A 22,589-nucleotide genomic window follows, 5' to 3' on the forward strand; every position below is an offset into this window, starting at 1 on the left:
TCCCGTCCCGAGACCCTTCCGGATTCTTGAATCCGGCGAATCAAGCTCCTTAACCTCAGGTTCACGCTAACTCGGAGGGCTGGTTTTTACCCTTCACCGTTGTTCGCAACGGCCTTGCAACTATTGTAACAGCACAATAGTTGCAACTCGGAACGTCCTCTGCTGTTCGGTAGTTCGTTGTTGTTTTTTAGTCTCGATTTTCGTACTGTTCGTAATCGCAGATAAAGTTGTTCTGTTTCTTTCTGCTATTTTAGCCAAAATGGCCGTTTTAACATTTCTCAGAAATGTTACGTCATCACTTCGAAAATTTAAAATTTAGAATTCCAGAATCTTCTAGCCTTCACCGTTTGGCCAATCATTCAAATAACGTCCTTATCCGTTCTAAATCGCCAATCCGGAAGGTTCACTGCTAAAATCCTGAATTCTGCAGAGACTGCATTTTGGCCATTCTGGTCGAATGTCACAGGGCCCTATCCAGCTTGTGAACGACCGTATCTAAGCGGAAAGGCCCCTTTTATAATTTACTATTTTTTTTATTTTTTGCGAGTTATTTGATTATTGGAGGCGGGCTTGCTAAATTGTGGCAACCCATAGAAAATAAGTTATATTAATAAGTTGTGGCAACCCATGGAAAAAAGTTCTTGTTTCAGATGGATGAAGTTGATGAAATTGATGGTGCAATAAATGAGCCTGTAATTGATCAACCGAGGAAAGGTTTCACTCTGTACACGTTTAACCGACAACCATGGATTGTTAAAAACAAGTATGAACGACTTGAACCTCTCAATGTTGGGGCGTTCGGCGCAGTCGTGTAAGTTATGAACGAATTTTGTTTTCAATACTGTTTTTAATATTAATACTTTTGTTGAGTTTTTGTTTTTAATAGTATTGATTTTAATTCAAATCATTCAAAAATTTGGCCTTTTCATCCTTAATGAAATATAAAACACTTGCCAAAATGTTCAAAAACATCCACTAGCTTTTACACTATCAATTTTTTTTTCATGAAAACAATCGTTGCTAAGATTATTTTTTTCTCGTTAATTTTGTCTCCAGACTTAAATCCAAAAAAATGCTGCTAAATTATAATTTCTTTACTGTAATATTCAAATAATTGACTGTCAAAGCGCCGGAATGGTTTTTTCAGTCCGACTTTTTATGATGGCCTTCCAGCTGATTTTTTTTGGGCTGTCAAATGAATTTTTTCCCAAATACAGTGCTGATTTGAACTATCCTGCTTAAAAAAAATTAATTACAAAGGTGTCAAACATGTGTAAATCCACGAAAGATTATAATCTAACATAATGCACAAGTGTGTCATGCGATTAAATCATAAATGGTAAATTACCAAAAGACTATAAAATGTCATTTCAAATGGCAGGGAATGTTAAAAAGTCTGGAATGATCAAGAAGTCTGGCGTTGATATGTGGCCGCGGAATTGAGGTAAGAATGAGTTCGAGAATGGAGTCATTAGTGACAATGGGGTTGTTCAGAGGTCTGGGATGGTCGCTTCTTTGGCACGCTCTATCGACTCTCACAATGGCTGCATTGCCAATCTGGACGGCTAACGACAGCCGCTGTCTGAGGAAAGTCCTGGCTCTTTTGTCACCGGTTTCCGCGATAATTTTGCGGCAAAGCTGTTTCAGGAAGTCGTCGGTGTCTGCTACGCGGCTACCGAACAAGAAGTTCGGCGATTTCTCCCTACCATCGTCTGAAGGATGGCAACAAGGAGACCCCTTAGCAGGTTTTGGATTCAGCTCGACAATCCACCCCGGTTTAGACGCCATAAAAACCCGCTTCAAACAAGGGTACCTGGACGACATATCAAAGGGAGACAACTGGAGAGTTGTTCTGACCAAACTGCGGGCGTTCATCGAGTTCGCAACGTCCCTAGGACTCTCACTAAACGCCAACAAAAGCGAGCTAACCATTTTGGAACCCAACACCAGCCTCAGTGATGACATCATCCGCGAGTTCAACGATCTGTTACCAAGCATTACCGTCACGAAATTATGCGACCTAGAGATGCTGGGAGCGCCGATTGGCCAAAAAGCGCTGGACCCGCGTGTTGAACGAGAAACTGATTTCTCTGAGGACTATGGAAACGAATGGAACATGTAGACGCCCACGAAGCATTTTACCTCATCAAAAACTGTGTTTATTCCGAAACTGCTCTATACTCTTCGCACCGCGCCAACGTTTAGAAGGTCATATATCCTGTCTCTTTTTGATGCAGCAATCTGATCCACGTTAGAATCAGTACTGAACGTCCACTTAGACGAACAAACGTGGCAACAACTCACCCTGCACGTTAAATGCGTAGGAATGTAACAGAACTGTCAACCCCTGCTTTTCTATCCTCTGCTAGTAAATCCCGAGCTCTTGTCGAGTCAAAAATCAAAACAGGATTGCCGGAAACTGATTTATGAGAAGCAGCTGACAAATGGTGGCTACTTGTGGGAGAAGATGAAACTGCACCGGACAGCGACGATCAGAAGAAACAGAAAAAGTGGTATCAACCTATCGCTGAAAATCGTCTCAGGGAGCTTGAAAACGTCTCCACTCAACAAGACAATGTCCGGTTGCAAGGAGCAAAATGTCGAGGATCCGGTGACTGGATCAACACTCTGCCATCATCCACTTTGAAACTAAAATTAACACCCGAACCATTCCGTATTGCTTCTTCGTTACGCCTTGGCGCCAATTTTTCATCTCCGTTCACATGTGTATGCGGGGCCCAAGCTGACCTTAAATGCATTCATGCTCTGTCCTGTGCTAAAAGCAGCAGTCGCCACACGAGAAACCGACTTGGGAATGAAGCCATCAAACGTGCTTTCTGTTTGTCTGACATTCAGTCTTCTCTTGAACCAGTCGGCCTCTCACGTGATGACGGAAAGAGACCAGACAATATTACTCTCTCTCCGTGAAAAAACGGCCTCTGCCTGATCTGGGACTTCACGTGCGTCAACCGCCTTGCCATGTCTAATGTTGCCCGAGGAACTTTCCCAGGTCCGACAATAGCAGACAAAGCAGAAGAAGCAAAGCGGAACCTGCTTAAACTCGGAACCTGCTTAAATGAAAAAAACTTCAAACTGATTTATTTTTCAAATAGAGTGAATTTCAGAATTTTAGACATGTCAAGATGAGGACAAAACTTGCCCAAAATTTTGTCAGAATTAGTATGGTGCAATTTATTAGTGCAAAGTCGGGCTCAAAATTGTCTCTTAAAACGGACCATTTGTGGTCTTACTTCAATCAAAAGTTTAGCGAAAACTACAGGGTCACAGGCTGACGAAGTTATATCAAAGTGAGTCGCCGTGTAGTCCAACATAAGTTAAGAAAGGAATAATTTTCTCAATTTTGTTTAATTGAATAAGTTTTTATTAAGTTGCCAAAAAATGTCAACTTTATTATGTGAAATAGCGTTTCTTATGTGAAACAATTTTGAAATGTTTTTGGCGGAGTTTTGGTGATTCTTGTTTTCTTTAGCTTTGTTAGACTGTACAAGAGCTTAACTTTGATCTAGTTTTGTCAGCAATTGATCCGGTAGTTTTGGTATATCTTTCAATTGACTAAAAAAGCCTAAGACGGCCCGTATTTAGGGTAAATTTTAAGCCTGAATTTTGTAAATTGATTACATCATAATAGTTTAGCCGAAATTCCAAGAACAGTTTCGTCCCCATCTTTTTTTGACTATAGTTCTTTGTAAAAAAATCTGCGAAAGTTAAAAAAAAATCAAAAACTTCAAATCCGAAAAATTGGCGAAATGAGTAGTGAACAAAAAAAAATCCCAAAACATTTTCGATATAAATCCTGCTCAACTAATATTGATAACAAACAATGATTTTCTACTTTGTAGCCTGCGGTGATTGCATGCATTTAACTCCGAAATGCACTGGCCTTTTCGGAGTTAACTCAAGACATGGCCTTTTCTTATTTGCCAAAGCTGTGTAGATCGAAAGAAAACAGATGCTTTGTTATAACATATCTCAAGCTTCACAGAGAGCACTGAAGTAAAAGTACTAAAACAGGAAGTTGAAGAAATGAGAGCCGAAATCAAAGATAAGAATTTATCGATAATTACTCAAATAAAAGAAATAAAAAAGAAAATGGATGAAAAATTGGCTACTCCCGCCCCTCCTTCCAAACCAAAACCCGCAAATAAGCAATTACATCAAATAAAAATACCAAGACTACAAGAAAACTATGACGGCATTAGGTTTGGAGGCATCCCTGAATTAAAAACAAACAATAGCCGTGAAAATTACGAACATGATCTCGAGCAAGTGAAAGAAATCACGAAATCACAGTAACTTGTAATGTCACTGATATAAAAAGACTAGGAAAATTCATTGAAGGGAAAGATCGCACTCTAATTGTCAAGATTGGCTGTGACTATGCAAAACGGTTAATACTAAACGGTTAATAATACTCTTGTCACTTGGCAAAATAAAAAAATACAAAACACCCGTTTTTATTAGTAAAGAATTAAATCCAGATGAACAAGCTGTTGAAAATGACCCTCTGCAAAAACGCAGAGAAATGATAACCAATGGTATTGAAGCAAGTGAAATAAGAATACGTTACCTCAAATTCCAGAAACAGAAGTACAAAAAATTGTTGATATTGAAACCAACGAAAACAAAAATAACTCAAATGTATGACTAAACTTGCAAATAAATGTTCCTACTTTCAATGCCAGAAGTTTGCTGGGCCTAAATAGACGCTCAATTTTGCTAATTGTTCAGCAATAGAAAATAACTTGGACATTCTTTGTTTAACAGAGATATGGCTATTCTATGACATACCTGACGAGTGCCTTTTCCTAAGTGACTACTTGATTCTTAGAAATGATAGAACTACTGAAAATCACAAATTCAAACACAGAGGAGTGCTCATAGTGGTCAAAAGCATGCCTCACGAACGAATTTTTCTTGATAAAAGGTGAATATGTTCCAATCAAAGATAAATCAAAAGATCACTCAACAGTAATATGTTGTTTGTATAATCCCCCCAAAATCAGTCAATATTGGTGGCCAGAGGAAGCGATGGCATCCCTGGTAGAAGAAATCATAACCTATGCAAAACATGAAAATTGTAAATCAGTCATACTCACGGGAGATATGAATTTCGAGTGCACTAATTGGAAGACATACTCGCAGAATGAATATGAAAACAACTTCTTGAGTGTCTATCTGAGATAAACTTCCATGAGTTCCTTAAACAAAAAGAGAACAATCAGTAAGGTGTGTTTTAAACAAACAATGCAAACATAATTGTCAACCGATCATGTGGTGGTGAATTTAACAAATGCTTCAACTCGGACCACGAAGCCTTTGTTGTTGCTTTGCAACTAGAAACAGAAGTTAAGCACTAAAGTAAGCACAAAAAGTTAGCTTTTAAAAGGTAGACTGGTAAGACCTAAACTACTACATAGAAGCTCACCCTTATGATCCCCATTGCTATAGTACCGTTAGTGAACTAGTTAAACAATGGTACAAATGGCTTGATCTATTTTTAACCGAAAATATTCCCCAAACAACCACACACAGATCGAATCTCCCTCCATGGTTGGGAAAGAGTCCTCACGTCTCTTTAAAATACTATCAACTTTTAAACGAAAAATGTCGAAAAAATCTTCTCTCAATAGAATTATCAAAATTAAGAAAATGGAGAAGAGTCTGAAAACGTCGCTAAACGAAGATCAAGAAGAGTTTGAAAGTAAATTTTTTCGAGGTCGAAGATTCTCTGATCTTCAAAAGTATCTTAAATCGATGCACAAAAGCAGCAGGTAGCCCGTGACTATGACTTACAGAAATCAGAAAACAAACGAGAACGCGCAAAAATATAAATTTTTCAGTGATTTTTTTTCCAATGTGTTGTTTAAGAGTAATCAAATAACGAAAACTAGGTACGATAGACAAAGATTCAAATAAAATCGAGATCAATGAAATGAATATAACGAAAAATTTGACAAAGCTGCAAACTAATCAGGCATATGGCCCAGACCGGATTGGAAGCACAGTTTAAGTAAATGACTGCATTTTTGAAACAGTACCTGTCACTAGTGGTGTACCTCAAGTTTCCTTACTCGGCCCACTTATTTTTTTATAATATATGTGAACGACGTACCGAAGGAAATGACAGAATGTGATGCCAGAAAAGATACAGAAAGATATATCGAAAGAGGAAGATTGGTGCAATTCTAATAAAATGAAACTAAACGAGGGCAATTGCTATACCTTACCAATAAAACAGAAAGAAGGCGTAAAATCTTGGCAGCAAACTATCATGGAAACCAAATAATAAGTGTAATAAAGCTTGGAAAGCTTTCTACTTCCTTAAGAAAAGCATCTCCTCTCTTGCTGCTAAAACACTGAACTCACTGCGTTAAAGTCGAACATGAAACCCAATGACGATCTTTTATTAACAAGACAAAAAGATCTAACATCGACAACAAAAACTCGAACAAGAAAGGCGGACGAAATTTTTTTTTGGAAAAGAACCAGTCAATTACTGAATATAATACGAAAAAAGGAAATATTGACCTCCAACAAATTGACAAACCATATCTAACAAAATTATACTGGAATTACTTCTACAAAGATTACTCTGAAGTCAACTTATGTTCCTGGGCTTTTATATGCAACTCTGGACATTGCAACCCGGTGCAGAAAGTCAGTTCTGCCGTCAATTGATGGGTGCAAACTCTTGTGCAAAACACAGAAGCCTAAACTCTCTCTCTCTCTCTCTATCTATCTCTCTCTAACTTGGGCAGGTTTAATTGGTAGCATCGGCTAATTTATTGGTTTTTCAAAACAGCTTCTTCAAAATTCCTTTCTCAATTCACTGATCTTTAAGATTTGGATCAAAGAAAAAGTTTCAAACGTTTTTTATCTTTGCGATAAGCAAGGGTATTGCAATCGAGTACTAGACTTTTTCCCCGTAAATAACCTGGTTCACAAGACTCATCTGGACTCCTGTTAGTACATTTGTTCCTAATGAATTCAAGTTTTTTAGTGTCTCCTGCACAATTAGCTAGGAGGTAACGAAGACGCCTGGGACCGGTTCAAATCTGATCAGGGCCAGTTTTTTATCAAACGGAAATTTTCTGTTTGAAATACAATTGTCTGCTTATTTGTTATCGGCCTGCTCGTCAAATGTAAGAATTTGTTTTTGCTGTAGAAAGTTTTCTTTGCAGTGGCTTCCAGTATTTTAGCATCTTGGCCGAGTCGAAGTTTGATTCGAGGGCCGAAAAAAGTCCGAGTACGTGTGTGTTCTGAGGGGAAAGGGGACTAAATTTTTTTGTTATTAGTTGAAAAACTTTTTCGTGTTGATTGATTTCGGCTCAGGTTTTTTCGGCTTTGTTACGGCTTGGTTATTATAAATTCAAACTCAATCAACCATCCGGAACATCTGGGGTAGTGGTAATACAACTGCTTGAGACGGCATAAAATTGTGGTTCGAATCATCCGGCCTGTTTTTCTGTTTGCTAGCTAGAGTCTGTGCTTTTTCTAACTATCGTCCGTCTGTTTATTTTTGTCGGCTTACCTCCCATTACCCGTTTTTTTGTGAAGTTTCAGTTTTCTTCCAAGTTGCTGTTATACCCATGCTTGAGATCACAAAGCCCGGGAGTTCGGTTCCAGTCGAGTCCAATTTTTTGCAAAACGAAAATTTTTGTCGGCTGTTTATTTTTGTCGGCTTACCTCCCATTACCCGTTTTTTTGTGAAGTTTCAGTTTTCTTCCAAGTTGCTGTTATACCAATGCTTGAGATCACAAAGCCCGGGAGTTCGATTCCAGTCGAGACCAATTTTTTGCAAAACGAAAATTTTCGTGCACTTAGATTATTATCTGTCTGCTTATTTTTGTCAACTTACTTCAGCTGAAAGGGCTTTTTTGAATATTCGGCTTCTTTCTATCATTCCGAAAGCTCCTTGATTAGTTTTCAGTCGTACAGGTAGTTTTTTTTTTTTGGGCTGTAATTTTTAATGACAAAAACGATTTTTTCAAGTTATTTTTAATGTATGTCCTCCGTTTATTTTAATAATAGTCATTCGTTTTTGTATCGCAAGTGGCGCGAAGCTTAGCTTCGCCTCTGTGTTTATAATTGATTCCATTTTTTGAAGAATGTTCTTGGTTTTTGATGCTGTTGAAAACTTTCTATTGCTAAGGTAACGCTAAGTGAAGTTTAAATTAATTTGCCCGGAGCAAAACACAGTTTGACTACTTGAATCTGAATTTTTCATAAGGCTTGTAATTAGACCAAAACTAAAAATTTTAAACCGGTGTTTCTTGACACTGTGAAAACTTCACAAAAGTTTGTTCTAAGCAAGACTGAAAGGGCTTTAATTTGATTTAGCAGTCGACTCATTTTGATGATTTTTTGTTCAAAGTTCGATGTTCTAGCCACATCCGCATCTATACTTGACATTTTTTTTTCAAAAAAAAACTTTTTAGTTTGTTGATTTCGTTCTGTTATTAAATTCAGATTTTAGGAGTGATATAGTTTTGAGCAAAAATCAGGTCGGTTTTTTTCCAAAAACTGTTGGTCACACCGTGGAAAAGAAAAAACCGTAACACACAAGGACAAAAAATTTTCCCCATTTTCAATAGTCGAAACATTTCTTCTTCACAAACGTAATAGCAATACAGAACAGTGAGACCCTTTAGCAATGGACATTTATGGGTTGGCGTTTCTACTCTTCATGAAAGCTTTTAATTCAAGTTAATGCAACCTAACTTTTCCCGAAATCAATTGATTGAACATGTAAGTTACTGAATCAACTAAGCAAACTCCCAAAACATACCAAAATGTTCCCCTAAGTGTTGAGGCTCGTACACAAAAGGTGTTCAAAAATTGTGTCATTCTTAACCAGAACAGCACCCAATGTTGACGAAAACTTGAAACTTTTAGAGTAGATAGTTCAAGAAGAACTCATACCAAATCTAATAGGCAAAAATACCGCAGCCTCAACGACTTTTTTTGCCAAAATGGTTGGTTTAAAATCAAGCTGCCCTCAGATCAGGGGCGGATTTAAGGGGGTGCGTCCAATATTCACTTATTTTGAGAGGGAAGCGCGCGCCAAAGAAACGCAATTTTTCTGGTCAAAATCTTCAAAAAATTTCTAAAAACGCCTTTTTGGCCTGTTTTTTCAAAAATTTGCCTGCGTTGCAGTAAAATTGGCCAGAAAGGTTCTATTTAGTGCTTTGGTAGAGCTCGAAAATCAAATTAGTCAACTTAAAAAGAAAGGTCGACTCCTCAAGAAAATCCTGGATCCGTGCCTGCCTCAGATCATGATTTGTTTTTAGATTGGTCAAACGAAAAACACTCAAGACTCAGTTAGCAAGCAATAAATTCAACAGGAAAAAGCATCAAGAAAATTAAAAAGCAATTTAATAATTAACAGCAGAAACAGAAAAATACGCTCTTGAACTAGCCTCTGAACAAGGTGCATCCAGTTAGCTTAATGCTTCAACCCCTAGCAGGTATAAGTTCAACCTGAGTATATCTGAACTTAGAGATGACATTCCCTTATGATTTGGGTGGGAGGTGGTCAGCACTCCCCTCACATGTGCTTACGGCGCTTAGTCCAATCTTGCACATGCCCTGCTCGCGCGAAGGGCGGATACACCGAGGTACGGTGTGTTGAAATCAGAGATGTTTTTGCACATCTAATGAACCAGGTTTGCTAGGACGTCGAAGCTGATCCGAAACTTGGGAAGTTACAAGGCTTCAACCACCACTGAATAGGCGGCAAGATTTAGCTGCTCTTTCTTTGACGGCAAGTTTCTCAACACGCATGCCAATGCTTGGCGTAGACTACTTGAAGATGCATATAACTTAACACGAAACAATAAAATAGTCAAAATTTTGACAAAAGAGTAGCTTCTGTTTATTGACTTTCGGATGCATTGGTGGAGCAGCCCACGAAGTTATGCAAACACTACTCTGGCTAGCCAAAAAAAAATTCATTGAAAGAAGCTATGCGGAGGCCATAAACCATATCAGAACAAAGATAGCTTTATGCCTCCCTGGAGCGCAACTCATTGCCTAAGGGGATGCAAATCATTGCGCAAAACAGATTTTTGACAAATCTCTAAGAGTTTTGTAGAGGAGGGACGGTTAAATAGTTTGCAATATTAACGATGTGTTTGATCCTGATTACCCTTGCTATAAACAAGGGTATTGCAATCGAGTACTAGGCTTTTTGTTCCCGTGAACAACTTTGTCCACATGATCTTCACTTCTAGAGGATAAATTCTAAAGGATCTTTCATCTGACATGCTCAATTTCTTGAAAATTCAAATTAAAGTTATACCATTTAGCTGGTAATTAGTTCAAGCCCGTTGCAGGTGGTAATTATCTTTTTTGGAAAAAATTATCATTTTTTTGAGTTCTTCGTTTTCGTTCTAGTTTCTGTGGGTTCAGTTTCCGTTTTTAAGAGTAATGAACGCAGTGAAGACTCTTTAGGTTTTGCTGATTTTTTTTTTTCAGGAAAGCGTCTTAAAATATTGATGCACTTAGGTATATCTGCACTTTTTTAGTTCAATTGAAATTCATCTGCTAAAAGGGACGCAAATAGCACTCTCCAAATACAAACGTGCAATTGGCGCAAAAATTCGCGAGCAATTTCTAGTTTCGAAAGTGGAATTTAACTTTTATTTTTCCAGCGTAATAAAAACGTTACCTGTTGATCCAGTTCTCTCAAGTTAGGTTAATGTTATCAAAAAAGTGCCAATCATTAATCGTTCTGGAAATTCAAAGGGCTCAAAGGGTATCTTTTTTTTTCTTTGAAGTTCGAAAGTTGAGACTTTTTCTGCAGTCAATGTTTTTTAATGTTTACTTGTGTTCATTTTTTCCCCAATCTTCGATTGGCTATGTTTTTTATCTGGTAGGGTTTTTATTAGTTTACAAAGCATAGGTTTTCTTCCAATTTAATCAGTTTTCACTTTAACTGAAACTTCACAAATTTATAAGGTTACAATGTCTGATTTTGTCTGAATACATCCGTTTGGGATTATAGGTTTCAGTTTGGTTGGGTCGTAAAAGCTTTCAAGTTTAATGAAATTTTTTATGACAACAGTTTTTTTTGGCTCAACAATTTTCGTCCCAAAGTTTGTCGCCTTAGTTGCCGCTCGGTAAATGATTTCCATTTTTTAGGGTTGTTTATGAACTCTATCTAGTACAGATATGAAGTTTTTGTAGCTGTAATTTTTCAACTTCAGTCAGGTTATTTTATTTCAGAATTGTTTCCAATATAGTTTTTCAGAAAGTTTTTTTGGCTTCTGTCTTGTTTTTTTTTCATTCACTATTTTATAGCGCAATGTTTTTTTTTGCATCGCAAGTGTTGCGAAGCTCCGCTTCGCCTCTGTGTATGTTTTTTTTTCATGATATACAATTTTTCATGTGTTAAGATAGTTCTGGAATGGTCTGGCCCTAAACAGCTTGTAACCGGACCATACCTAGCGGAAGCGTCTCTTCTGCGATTTGTTTTTTTTTATAAGTTGTGACCTTAAAAATTAGATACTAGTTTCCTATTAACCATGTAGTAGTTTCCTAACAATTTCTCTTGTGTCGCAATCGAAGCTCCGCTGCGCATCTGATCATTTTTGGCATCTGAATCAATTGGCAGTTCTTCGAAAACGTTACAGTTTATGCCTCAATTTGGGATTGTGTCTCACTTGCTTCGCAAGTTACTCAGTTCAATCACAGATTTTCAAATTATAATTTACTTTTTCCCCTTCAATTTTTTGAACTATTTTGTACAAAAGTTGTCATCATTAAGTATCAATGAATTCATGGTATCACACCCGCAACTTTTAAGATTGTTTGCTGTTATCATTTTCCTTTCTTCATTAATTTTGTATTGCAAGTGGCTCATAGCTCTGCTTCGCCTGTGTGTAATAATGTAAATATCGTCGCTGGTAGAGTTTTAGCCTGGTTTTGGTGTTTCGCAAATTTTCTAACGTTCCCAATCATCTGTGTAGTTAGTTACGTAAGCTTGATTGCGAGCGTAGTGTTATATTACAAATCCACGTTTTTCCAACCAATTAAAAGTGCTCTTTGCCGCATCTTGCTCTTTTCAACCGACGATAGCGCAGATGCCAGGATGTGTGACTCTTAATCTCGAGTTTGGCGTTCAATTTCGGCGCATGCCAGAAATGTTATTTTCATGGCTTATTTTTAACTTTTTGGGCTACTGCCGTTTTATCTTGCGTTTGAGAGAGACATCTTTGCCTCTGTGTGGTTACATGTCTTTATTTTGGTTTTTTTTAACAGAAGAGCAACTGACTCGATGCGTGGAAGTGACGTGGCCATCAAGCGTCTCAACCAGCCATTCCAACATCCAGAGACAGCCAAGAGAGCATTGCGCGAACTGAGATTGTTGAAGTTCTTTCAAGATCATGAAAATCTGCTCACGGTGGTGGATGCTTTCAGTAGCGCAGAAACGAAAGAGGATATGGATGATCTGTTAGTTCTGTTACTTCTGTTACACATACTTTCGGTAATGCCATCAAAGTTATGAATTTTCTGGGTCATCCCTAAAAATGTTTACTTTTTGATAGCGTTCTCCATTTAAAGGTGATGTTTTAAAAATATGTCGTTTTTGTGTGGTCCAACAACTAGATATATTTCGAAGAGAAAAAAAGCCGATTTTGCTCTTCCATAATATTTCATGCTCGTTTGCAGTTTTGACTTTAATCTGATTTGAAAAAGCAAGCCTCCAACCCAAACGCAAAGAAATCACATTTCTGTTCAAAAAATCCAACTTCCACTGAGTTTCGAGCACCTGTCAGTTGAGTAGCTTTAACATGGTCTTTAAATGCTAAAGTCCGAAAGTTTACTTTTCGCGGTTTGACTTTTGTTTCTTTTCAATTTCAGTTCATTTCCTTTTTAAAACGATGTCCAAATCTACTATCGAACTGTAAAAGTTTATAAGTCACAAACAACCTGATCGACTTCTTGTTTCCAAAGTGGGTTTTAATTTTTTAATTTCCCATTGGAAAAAAAATTATCGATTGATACAGTTTTATCAAATTAGTTTGGTTTTATCAAAATGCTGTCAATCACAAGTTGTTCTTCGAAGCACAAATGTCAAAACCCAAATTTCAAAACCAACGTCACCACAAATTCGAAGAGCTATACGGGCTTTTATGATATTATTTATTTGAAATTCAAAAGATCAAAAAACAAGTCAGTAATTCGAATGTTTAAACAGAAAGTCGGTATTTTTAGCTGTTTCTTTGTGTTTCTTGACACTTTTCAACTGTTTGTTGGCTATGTTTTAGATATTTTGTCACAGTGCTGATGCAAGCAGACCTGAACAATGTGTTGAGATCAGATGAGATGCTGTCTGCAGAGCACGTCATGTTTTTCCTCTACCAGATCATCAGGGGGCTGAAGTTCCTGCATTCGGCTGGCATTATACACAGAGTCAGTCTTACCCCATTCATCGGCCGATAAAATATTTACAGTTTTAAAATTTAACTCTTCTTCAGGACCTCAAACCAGCTAACATAGCGGTCAATGAAGATTCAATGTTGAAGGTAAGACTATTGCATTTATAAATTTTAACCATTAATGCCAAAATCTGCATCGAGTTTTTCTTGAATAATAGTTAATAACGAATTGCTGGGTTGGAATGTTCAAAACATGCCTAGTTTAGAACACGCTTTTTACCGTGTTCAAAACGGCGTCGAGTCAACTCGGATAGAGATAACTCAGTCACGTTGATTTTAAGGAGCGACCGCTGCCCTTTCTTTCGGCCCGAGTGGTATAGTGCTTGTGATTCGATTCCCAGTCATTTAATTTTCTTAAGAATTTCAAATTGATAGTAGTTGTTTTATATTAGTCTGAATCAGCTTTGGATGAGTTGTCTCCTCTTTTAGCCGAGTTCTCCTAATTTAAATTTAGCCGAATTGTCTCAATCTTAGATCACTGAGCATGATGTGAAACAGGACGATTTCGCGATTCAAGCAGTCAACCCTCATTGGCTAACTTTTTCTATTGCCTCTTATCCCCTATTTTCAACTTTCTAACTCTGAAAGATATTGATATTCTAGGCTCAAGACGAAAAATGTATTTCACCTGTGGCCAATTTTCTGCACAGTTAATGGGGTTTAACAATTGCCTATTTTTGCGCGTTAATTACGTGTTTTTTAATCGCGAAGCGTCCGGAAGAAAAAAATTCGGATCAAAAATTATCCAAATTCGAATTGAGGCAAGATATTTGTACGAGAAATAACGCGTTGCTAGTTTGAAAAAATGAAAGCGAAAACCATTTCAAAATTTACGTTTTCACAAAATTCACTTTTAGGGCTCTGGTTTTTTGTGAGCTTTATAAAAATCTGTTATTAGATAATCGACTATGGTTTATCGCGGACTATCTCAGCTGACTTGACTGGGTACGTGGTCACAAGGTACTACAGGGCTCCAGAGGTCATGTACGATTTCGAGCACTACGACGAAAAAGGTAAGCCTGTCAATAAAAAATGGTTTAGCCTGGGTTAGCATGTTTAAAACAGGAAGGATAAAAATATGATTTAAAACGTATTCAGTGAAAATATTGATGGCACTTTTCCTCAAAAAACCCGAAAAAAAATAACCCGACTTATATTAGTGTTGATTTTTAGAGCAAAACAGCGAAAGAAAAACGTGAATGAATTTATTTTGGAAGGGAAATTTGGTATTTCAGTTTTCCAGCAGAAAAAATGTTAACACAAGCAATGCTTGTGTTATACTATGAGCTATCTTTTTTTTCCAACCTAAGTCGCAATTATTGTTGCGACGCAAATATTGTTGCGATAAGATGTGTTCATTTTGAAAGTGTTCATTTTGACCAATAACCAGCTAGTGAGTGCAGCCAATGCTAAGGATTTTAACACAGACTATTATTGTTCCGACATGATAAGCGGAGATTTAATCAGTCATAGAAATCGTTCCAAGTTGGTTAAAGGAAGCTTATTTGCCATAAATGATATTATTTGCCATTTGTTACTAGAAGTGAAATGTATCACTTGTACTTGATATGGCGTGTAGGGGCGGATTTAAAAAAAATTCATTTTGTTTTTGTTTCATTTAACTTTTTCATGTTATTACTGCTCCATAGAGTGCCCTGTAATTTGAGGCATGTTAGTTGGTATTTTTTTTTTTCAAATTGACTGGTAGGTACTGCTAATGCGTTATAGTTGGCGTGCGTCACTTGAGAAATTTTGTAGACTCAAAGTTTTACTCAATCAGTTTTTCACAGAAGCGTTATCGGTCATATTTTTGCTTGTGTATGCTTAGTGCAACTTCGCCTCTGTGTTAATATTTGTCCTGATTTCACAAATTGGGTTAATGTTATAAAAATGTGTGAAAACTTTTCACAAATTTTCATACAATCATTACACAAACCAAGCGTAGTGCCATATTACGAGCTGTACTTTTTTCAAATTGAAGTCGCCAATAAAGGTGACAATAATATTAGCATAGCATTATAATTTTGCAACCGGTTTATTGGTGGCTTGTATTAATCGATAATTAAGCCGTCAAGTCGAAGATGCTAGTTGTTTGATTCTTATCGCGAAGTCGGGGTTCGATTCAACCACATCATTTTTACACAAGCAAAGCTTGTGTGATTTAATTTAGTTTTATCTTTTTCCTGTTTTTGATTTTTAGAGCTAGTTTTGCTGTTTTGTCGCTTGTGTTTGCGATGTCGCAGCTTCGTCTCTTTGGGAAAGATTTTTGAAAGGCAAAGAAATTAAACGTGATATATTTTTTTCCATAATTCAGATGTTGAAAAATCAAAAATAAGTCAATCATTTTTTTGAAGAATCGATAAACACAGATTTTTTAGGCATTAAATTTATTCAGGCAGAAATTTACTTTTTCCCTGTTTGAATTTTTGATTTTTTTCAGTTCAGTTCATTTTTTTGTTTTTTGAATTTTTGATTTTTTTTGTTTGAATTTTTGATTTTTTTATCCAGTTTTCTCAAATTGGGCTAATTTTATCAAAAAATTGTCTATCATAAAATTTTCTAGAATTTCGAAGAGCTTAAAGGCCATCTTTTTTGCTTCAATTTTCGAAAGTCTGAATTTTTTTCAAAAAAAAAAACAATTTAGTTTTTTTGTTTGCTTGCGTTCATTGACTTTTTTCCAACTGTCTTTTGGCTATTTGGTTTGTTTCATCAAACTTTGTGAAGACGCTTACATATGTCGTGTTGAGTCTTTTCGTTTTTTTTTTTCAGGAAAAAGTCTTCAAAGTTATTCACTCTCAAATGGGGTTTTTCGTGGTTTGATTTTTAATTTTTTTAAAGTTCTTGCTAAATTACGTTTTCATATCATATAAGTAGAATTTGAGCGAAACAAAAACGCGAATGAGTTTGTTTTGAAAGGGCATTCTCATTTAAATTCCCAACAGTATAAAAAAATAAGTCTAAAAATTTTGTTTTTGGTCTCGTTGAGTTAGTGATATTTTTCCAACTGTCTGTTGGCCGCTTTTTTATGGTTCAATGATTTAAGTGAAGACACTTATATAGGTCATATTGAATTTTTCGTTTGTTTTTTTTCCGGGTTGAAATTCGATTTTTTTGCGGCGTGTTTGATTTAATTTCAAGTTCATTCGCTGTAACTAAGATAAATTACGCTCTCTGATAAACAAATAATGAAATGGCCTTAAAAAGTTCGATTCGTTTTTGGATTTTAGTCGTTAAATTTCCAAGCGGTATATATATATTTTTTCAAATATGATAAGTTTGATGAAAAATGTGCTTATCACAAAAGATTCATGAAATTCAAAATCTTTGACTCCATATACTTTTTTTTCGAAAATTGAAAAAAATCAAAAAATCATTGACCTTTTTCGAGTTGTATGTTGGCCATGTTTTGAAAATGTTGTCGACTTTTTTTAGGTCGACCAAACTGATTTTTCTGAGGAAAATTTCGACCAAAAAATCGTTTTTTTTCGGCGCGCGCTCCCCCCTGAAAATTAGTATATAGATTGGCGCCTTTAGAAAAATTTTAAGACCAGTCAGCCAAAACTGGATATCTCAAAATAGTACAAAGGGGGGACCTTTTGGGTCGGCAGGGGGTCGAATCCCTGAGGGGGGGGGGCATGGTCACGATATTTACAGTTATTCTGTTTTGCTATTCCAACAAATGAGGTGTTGAAAATGCCATGAAACTGTCATCTTGTATGAATGTGTTGTATCAAAGTTGGTTTGAATAGATGTTTCAATTCATTTTTTGATAGCTGTTGTTTTTGTTTTAAATACGTTCTTTTGAAATAACGGTATTTTTGGGCCTGGAAATAATTACAATTAACCAAAATTATTTTGATCATCGTTTTCCATTTTCACATTGCGAAAGGTTAGAGAGATCCATCGACTTTTCGACGAACAAGCAGAGACCGCAGCCGGTTCACGGTTGCTCTGTTTTTAGTTGATGTCTGGTCTGTGGGATGCATCTTTGCGGAGATGTTGACGGGCGAGACTCTGTTCCCGGCCGAGGACCACGTGGACCTACTGAACAGAATAGTTAAGCTATGCGGGAAGCCCTCTACGGAGGAGATAAGCGACTACATTTCCGAAGATGTAAGGCAACACAAAGTCCACTTTTGTTTTCTTTTGAGGTGGCCTTCCATTACGTATACACTCATTTCGTATTCTTTTTGAGTTCGTTCCGGTCGAGCTGTACAAGACAGCGGACTGGGGTTAGTTTTATCAAAAATTTGTCAATCGTGTATTCTTTAAAAAAAATTAGGTACATTTTTGTTGAAATCGTATTAAAAATTGTTCACTTTCGTTTTTTGTTTATTAGTACTGTACAACGTTGTTTGTTATGTTTTAGATTCGTGAATATTTGGTTAGAATGGAATGTGTCCAATCAAATTTCGACGATCACTTCAGTCATGTCAAAGACAAGCTAGGTAGGTTGGAGTTCAATTAATAAGTTTTCATAAGCATCAGTGCTTCGATTGCTTGAAGAGGGATCAAAATTGAACGAAAATACTATCTCGCTCCTTAACTGCTGGAGTTAAATTCATGAACTGTTGATATTCATAATATAAGCTCCTTTTAAACAGTTTGATCACTTTTCAATATACAGTTCGCGCAAAACATACTACAATTGATGATCTGGCTGAAGTAGCTGAGTTGATTAGACATGAAAAACCAGCAGAGAAAAGTTTCTCGAATAAAACTTATTTACACAAGCAATCGTAGTGTGATACTACAGTGCTGATTTAAATTATCCGGACAAATCGACCAAAACTTGAAGTTTCAAACGCGTTGTTCTCAAACTGGGTTAAGATTAGACAAAAAGTGAAGAGAACAAAAGTTGCTTAGAATTTCACCAGAACTAATATGGTGCCATTTTTTCTCCGAAATTCTCAACAAAAATTTTAACCCAAAAATTGGTCATTTTGGCTTTTTTCAATTAATCAAGAATTACGCTGAAACTATTTTGTTAATCGATAAGAAAAGTATATCACAGGAAGCCTATCACGCAGCTCAACAAAGTTTAAGAAGGATTAAATCTCCAAAAACAAGTATAAGAGAAAAAATTTTCACTCGATAGTCAATAAATGTGATTTTTACAATATAAAACCCAGAATCTTTGTTAAAAACATATTTTAAGCAATTTGCGCAATTTTTTGGAGATTTAACCCCTCTTAAACTTTGTTGAGCTGCGTAATAGGCTTCCTGTGATATACTTTTCTTATCGATTAACAAAACAGTTTCAGCGTAATTCTTGATTAATTGAAAAAAGCCAAAATGACCCATTTTTGGGGTAAAATGTTTGTTGAGAATTTCGGAGAAAAAATGGCACCATATTAATTCTGGTGAAATTCTAAGCAACTTTTGTTCTCTTCACTTTTTGTCTAGTCTTAACCCAATTTGAGAAAAACGCGTTTGAAAATTGAAGCTTTGTTCGTTTTGTCCGGATAATTTAAATCAGCACTGTACAAGGCTACTTTTTTCCAGCCTCCGTCGGAAATATTAGTGCTACTCTCGTTTGGTGGCACTTGCTTGGCGTAACACTCGAGATAAATAGTAGATTAACACAATTATTTTTCATTAATCGGATGAATCGAAAAAAGCTATTTGTTTCATAAAGCAGTACAATAGTAAATACATATCAAAAAATTTCCAACTCAATATAGTTCCTTTTTCTGGTGTTCCTTTTTTGCTGATGACAATAACAAAAGGGAATTAGGTTGTAGTGTTCCAAATATATAATCTGATCTTATATTTCAAGTGGTTGCTTAAATGACAATCAACTTGTGTTTAATTTCGATAAGAATATAAATTAATTTATGAAAAAGTACTTCAATCATTTTGAAACGGAAATCGACCATTTAAAACTGATTCTTGCTACAAGTATCTTAAGATTATAATCGATTTAAATTTATCAATTCAAGCTCCAGTTATAGTAGTAGTAAAAGACTTCAATTACCCAAAAATGAGTTACAAATACATTTTGAGAAAATTCGTTAAAAATAACAATATTATAAAAATAGATTTTAAGTGAACAAATAAGTGGCAAAATTATCATGGCTTAAGCAACGCAAAAGCAGCAACAGCACCTCAAGTGCCAAGTTCAAGTAAAGCTATGCGGCAAAAATTCAAGGTTCTTAAATCATTGAAATATGTGTCTCGGAAAAACTTCCTCGTGATTTGGTGCATTTTGTAAGCGTCGTTTTTTGGTACCTGGATGTCCTCTGATGAGCTATTATGAATCGAGTGTTTATCCCCGAATTCAAATTTTCGTTCTCTTTTACGTAGCTAATGTTGCTCCTCACTCCCGCAGATTCTTTGTTTCCGAAAAAATTGAAAAAATCTTTCTCAGAAAGTTGTTGAATTAGTTATGTCTGTCCTCAGATGAAAAAGTTCATTCGGAGAGTTTTCTGTTTGTGAACTTCTAGTTGTTCCAAATCTTAGCTTTATCGCCAGACGATACTAAAAACTTTCATACGAAAGTGGGTAACTCATCTACTTCGTACGGAGCTACCAAGTTATTTGCCAACCTGATTTCTAACGGTTTGTTACCCCTGTACCCTTTATATGATCAGAAATTGTTTTTCTTCCCATACGTGCACAATTTTTTGGAGTATTTATCTATGAACTACATGATGTTTATTCCTAGCTCTTCATTGCCTAGAGGTTACGAACCCGGTTTTTGGAAAAGTGATTTATTGGTTACTAAGATAAATTTCCGGGCTATCGATGACGGTTGTGGAGGGTTGCGGCGCAAAAAAGGAAGGGCAAAGTACTTTAAACTCGGTGTTTCGATTTTGTTTACTTGCCGGAAGTTACGTTGGTTAATCTTGTCTTAGTTAAGGTTTGCTCGTAGTTGCGAGTTTTTCGCGTCGCCAAAATTAAATCATTTTAGTTTTCATTGAAGGTAGATTTAGATCATATCTCGTTATTTAGAGTCGATGAACATAGTTCACACTTTCATCTAGGTCGTGATGAACTTTTTCGGGAAAAATCTCTAGTTTCAAAAGTGGAATTTGATTTTCAGAACTCCCATCGGAACACAAACTCAACTTATTGAGGCAGTTTTCTCAAATTGAGTGAAATTCATCATTAAATTGTCAATTATAAATTGTTCTTGAAGATTAAAGAGCTGTTAAGCCATAAATTTTTTTAAACTCTGAATTCAAAAAACAAATCAAATTTTCTTTTTGTTTCTTGCATTCATTGCTTTTTTTCAACTGTCTGTTGAATTTTATACCCCTTCCAATGGTTTAATAAGTGTGTTAATTTATTATCTCATTTATACTCGTGAATAAATTAATTCTTGCTCTGCAAATCAAATGTAATTTGAGAATGTACTAGTTGCTGAGCAGCAGTACCAACAATCACTACAACTATGTTAATCGGTCGGTCGAACCGCTAGTCTTGAAGGCTTCATGAAAACTGCAGATCTAAACGTTTTGACTCTATGAAAGTCTTCAATTTTATCTATTGTAATGGTTTTAGCACTGGATCTTCTGAAACGCATGTTAGTGATCAACCCTAAAAAAAGGTTTTCTGTGGAAGATTGTCTGAAGCACTCCTACTTTGAATCTCTGCATGATGAAGAGGACGAGCCCAGGTGTGAAGCACCCTTCCACTGCTCAGACTTCGAGGGCAAAAGTCTCACCGTGGATCAGTACAAAGAATTAATCTGGCAAGATTTGCTCGCATTCCAGTCTTGATCCCGGACGGTAGAAAACTGATCTCGGTTGATTGCTAATAATTTGCTCGAATCTATTCCTACACAAAGCTCTGTCAGATGCAATTATGATATTTTAGTTATGAGAGTTTGATATTTAACTGAATTTTTTGGATGTAAAATGTCAAAAAAAATAATGGCACTGTAAAACGACCGTTAATGTCATCTTAGAAGTTAGTAAAGCTTAATTTCACACAATTTGAATCAAATCAAGATGAAATGCAATCTTTTTGCGCTACAAAATTGAAAATACCTGCTACTTACTGTAGACATACTAATGCTGATGATGAGGATAATTCATTCCATTTCTATGCATTTTTTCATATATCTTGTTGCATGATAGAATGAAAATGTTATGTCCGAATAAATATGAATATACCGTTTTCAACTGTTTTTGTCTTTTCTCATGTTAGTTGTAGAAATTGTAAATCAGAAGAGATATTTTCATGTGACTACCTGCCGTTTGGGATGGAAAAACTCATTAAATGGCCAAATTACCTCATCTCAGGAAAACTCAAATTTTGTACCTAAACTGTCTAAAATGTTTGTTTTTGGCTTACTATGTAATTTACGTGGAGCAAAATTTCGGGCAAATATAGATAACAACAGAAAGAGCTGGTTGCTGTGCAAGTTGCACAGAATGTTCCGACAACATTCATAAAAATACTGCCAATAATTTTCTGTAATGTTTTTTTTTTGTGCGTGTTGTGATCAGACATGTATACAAACGCGTTGAAACGTAGGCATTTCGAACCAATTTTTGTTTTTTAATGTTTGAATCACGAATGAAAGGACTTAAGTATGATGGATCATTCGAGCCATTCCATAATTTGTAGTACCGGATTTTGTTTGGAAAGCAAAAAACAAACCCACTCAAATGCAGCATTCCTCTTGCAATTTTCGGAACAATAGGGTTTGACTGTTTCATCTCTAAAACCTGCTAGTAGCACATTGTTCCGACTACATTCATAAAAATATACAAGAAAGTGATTTAGTTTTTTTTTCTTCAAATTAGTGTCGTTTTAGTTCGTGGTGTGATAAAAGAGCTATACAAATGCGTATAAAGTAGAGAACTTAAATATAATTGACCAAATTTGTTTTCAAAAATTGTAAGACCTACAAAAAATGGAAAAAAAAATTAAATTCTTATTTTTCTTGCTCGTGAATGCTTACAATCATAAGAAAACCTTTATTGCCAAGGAACCTTTATTGCCAAGCAAGACTCTTTTATAGGTCTTGCTTTTTTTCAGGAAAAAGTCTCAAAATGTGCATGAAAGTATCTAATAACTACAGATGTCCATTCATTCATATTGATGCATTTATGAATGCACTTAGGTATATGTGCACTTTTTGAGTTCAATTGAAATTCATCTGCTGAAAGTGAC

General features: G+C 36.0%; 2 protein-coding genes across 2 annotated transcripts in view; both read left to right on the plus strand.

Annotated features, from left to right (window-relative positions):
- The window catches only part of LOC134839745 (ral GTPase-activating protein subunit alpha-1-like), a 328,394-nt gene that overhangs the window by 140,842 nt on the left and 164,963 nt on the right, over positions 1–22,589 (plus strand). The window lies entirely within an intron of this gene.
- On the plus strand, positions 1,451–21,187 carry LOC134839744 (mitogen-activated protein kinase 11-like). The gene is made up of 8 exons (XM_063855367.1): positions 1,451–2,118; positions 12,283–12,474; positions 13,293–13,437; positions 13,503–13,550; positions 14,362–14,476; positions 17,425–17,576; positions 17,833–17,911; positions 20,970–21,187. Exons 1-8 carry the CDS (start codon positions 1,451–1,453, stop codon positions 21,185–21,187), a joined length of 1,617 nt encoding a protein of 538 aa, XP_063711437.1.

The sequence above is a fragment of the Symsagittifera roscoffensis genome, chromosome 2 (assembly GCF_963678635.1).
Source record: "Symsagittifera roscoffensis chromosome 2, txSymRosc1.1, whole genome shotgun sequence".
NCBI classification, from domain to species: Eukaryota; Metazoa; Xenacoelomorpha; order Acoela; family Convolutidae; genus Symsagittifera; species Symsagittifera roscoffensis.

Excerpts from the sequence above, each read along its gene's own strand:
- LOC134839744 (XM_063855367.1), top strand. The coding sequence starts at position 1,451 with ATGAGTTCGAGAATGGAGTCATTAGTGACAATGGGGTTGTTCAGAGGT. Across the intron at positions 2,119-12,282 it reads TATGGAAACGAATGGAACAT|AAGAGCAACTGACTCGATGC; the intron begins GTAGACGCCCAC and ends TTTTTTTAACAG. Across the intron at positions 13,438-13,502 it reads CGGCTGGCATTATACACAGA|GACCTCAAACCAGCTAACAT; the intron begins GTCAGTCTTACC and ends ACTCTTCTTCAG.